The sequence below is a fragment of the Cyprinodon variegatus genome, unplaced genomic scaffold, assembly GCF_000732505.1.
Source record: "Cyprinodon variegatus isolate N-32 unplaced genomic scaffold, C_variegatus-1.0 Scaffold1265, whole genome shotgun sequence".
Taxonomy (NCBI): Eukaryota; Metazoa; Chordata; class Actinopteri; order Cyprinodontiformes; family Cyprinodontidae; genus Cyprinodon; species Cyprinodon variegatus.
Genome location: NW_015151718.1, coordinates 84,577 through 86,387, shown reverse-complemented (window position 1 = coordinate 86,387; position 1,811 = coordinate 84,577). Strand labels below are relative to the sequence as shown.

At 44.2% G+C, this 1,811-nt stretch overlaps 1 protein-coding gene across 1 annotated transcript in view; it reads right to left on the bottom strand.

Moving 5' to 3' along the window:
- The window catches only part of LOC107102502 (serine/threonine-protein kinase LMTK1-like), a 72,125-nt gene that overhangs the window by 21,879 nt on the left and 48,435 nt on the right, over positions 1-1,811 (bottom strand). Inside the window, exon 3 of the mRNA XM_015401831.1 lies at positions 1,479-1,620. Coding sequence (XP_015257317.1) covers positions 1,479-1,620 — 142 coding nt within the window. The remainder of the gene's footprint in view (positions 1-1,478; positions 1,621-1,811) is intronic.

Genomic DNA, 1,811 nt, shown 5'->3' with positions numbered 1-1,811 from the left:
TCAAACATTGTGGGCGGGACTAAGTTTGGAATGGCACCCAGGCTAGTCTATAGGACCTATTTCTCCATTTTCAGTTAAAAAATGGGATAGAATTTAGATTATTTGGTTTGATTTGTTATTCAGAATAGGATTTGTTTAGTGATTCACTTAATTAGTTAATTAATTTTAGCTTGTGATGTGGGTGTTTCACAGTATAAATAGGTTTTAGTTAGCTCATTATGCACGCGGGTGGTTATAGGTTTCTTTTTTTTTTTTACCAGTTTCAGTCAGCCAATCAGCCAGCGAAAGAACAGGTGCAGGAATCAGAGTGAGAGCTGTAGCAGAATCCTGTAAAGCTGTTTTGTCTGAACTGAGAATAAAACAAGCAAAAAACTGGATCTTGACCCTTTTTGGATCTTTTTGGACTGCGTAAGCCAGAATCCATCAGGTGAGTTAAATTCACCTTTTGCTTTGAGCACCTTTAAGTCTTAAGTTTTTTATTTTTTATTTTGAGTTTTATACAAACTTGATATCAAATGTTGCAGAAGACCCAACCAGCTTCAAACTGCACCTCCACGCATCTGATCTTCTTACTCCATGAAGGAAAACATCATCACATGATGTCAGAGGGTGAGGCTGTCCCGAAGGAGCAGTAATAAATCCCCGACTGCCTCCGCTGCTGCTTTAACATATGGTTTCTATCATTGGCCGAGGACAAAACATGTGTTCAACAGTCCGCTCGCTTGAGAAAATATTTTCTCATCCTGGAGAACATGTGCAGAAAGATTTGCTTTTCACTTTTCTGCTGAAACTTCAACATGAGGAGTAACAGCTCTAACTGGAAGGATCTCTGCAGATCAGCACCAATCAGCCGTGAAACCAGAAGAATCTATTCGTTCTGGTTCTTTTCACCTGCATGACTCGGACCGGTTAAGTTTGGGGTTTAGGTCGGACAGAGGGCCATTCTCACTGGGATTCTGCGCTCACATGCCGCACATTCCAGCTAACGGCAGCGATGGCCGGCTGCCTGGACCTCATTATGCAACAGGCAGATGTTTGTGGGAGAAAGCTATAGAGTCGTCTCTGCTGTTGCCTGCAGCGATGAATTATGGGATAGATGGAGGCCCAGCTGAGCAGCATTGGGGTGGAGCTCACCCCAGGGAAACACAGCTCCCCTTTAGGCCCCTCTGACTCTCACGCCCTCGAAATGTGTAACGATCTGGCTCCTCTGCTAAACTGCTGGAAGGTTTGCATCACGGCGAGATGGGAGATATAAATCAGGACGTTTTTATGGCCTCATGATTGAACATTTCTTTAGCGACTCATCCGTCTTATTTAACTAATAAATCATCTTCGATGCAATTTGATACATTTTAAGCCAAAACATTCAGATGAGGATTTTGAGGAAAGTCCTTCATGTTGTTGCTGTTGATCATCCAGTGGAAGCTGTTGGTCCTGAAGGACAGGGAGCCATGCTGGGAAACTGAACTGGGACTCACCGGATCGCGCCGGCTGCTTAGTGGTCGGCAGGGAAACCTCGGTGAGCGGCAGGATGTAGACGTCAGGCGTTCCCTGGGAGGCTGGCGACGCCAAGGTGGATAAATCTGCATGGTACTCGTCACAGTCCGAATTCTGGAACTCCTGAGAGACAAAGATCCAGCAGAACTTTAATGCATCGGATGGTCGAGTCAATTCAGTTTCAGTTCTATTCAGTTTATTTCTATAGCTCCAATTCACAACACGTCATATTAAGGCACTTTCCAGTTCACCAGATCATCCAGTCAGATTGATTCAAAGTTTTCTATCTAAGGAAAACCAGCTGATTGCATCGA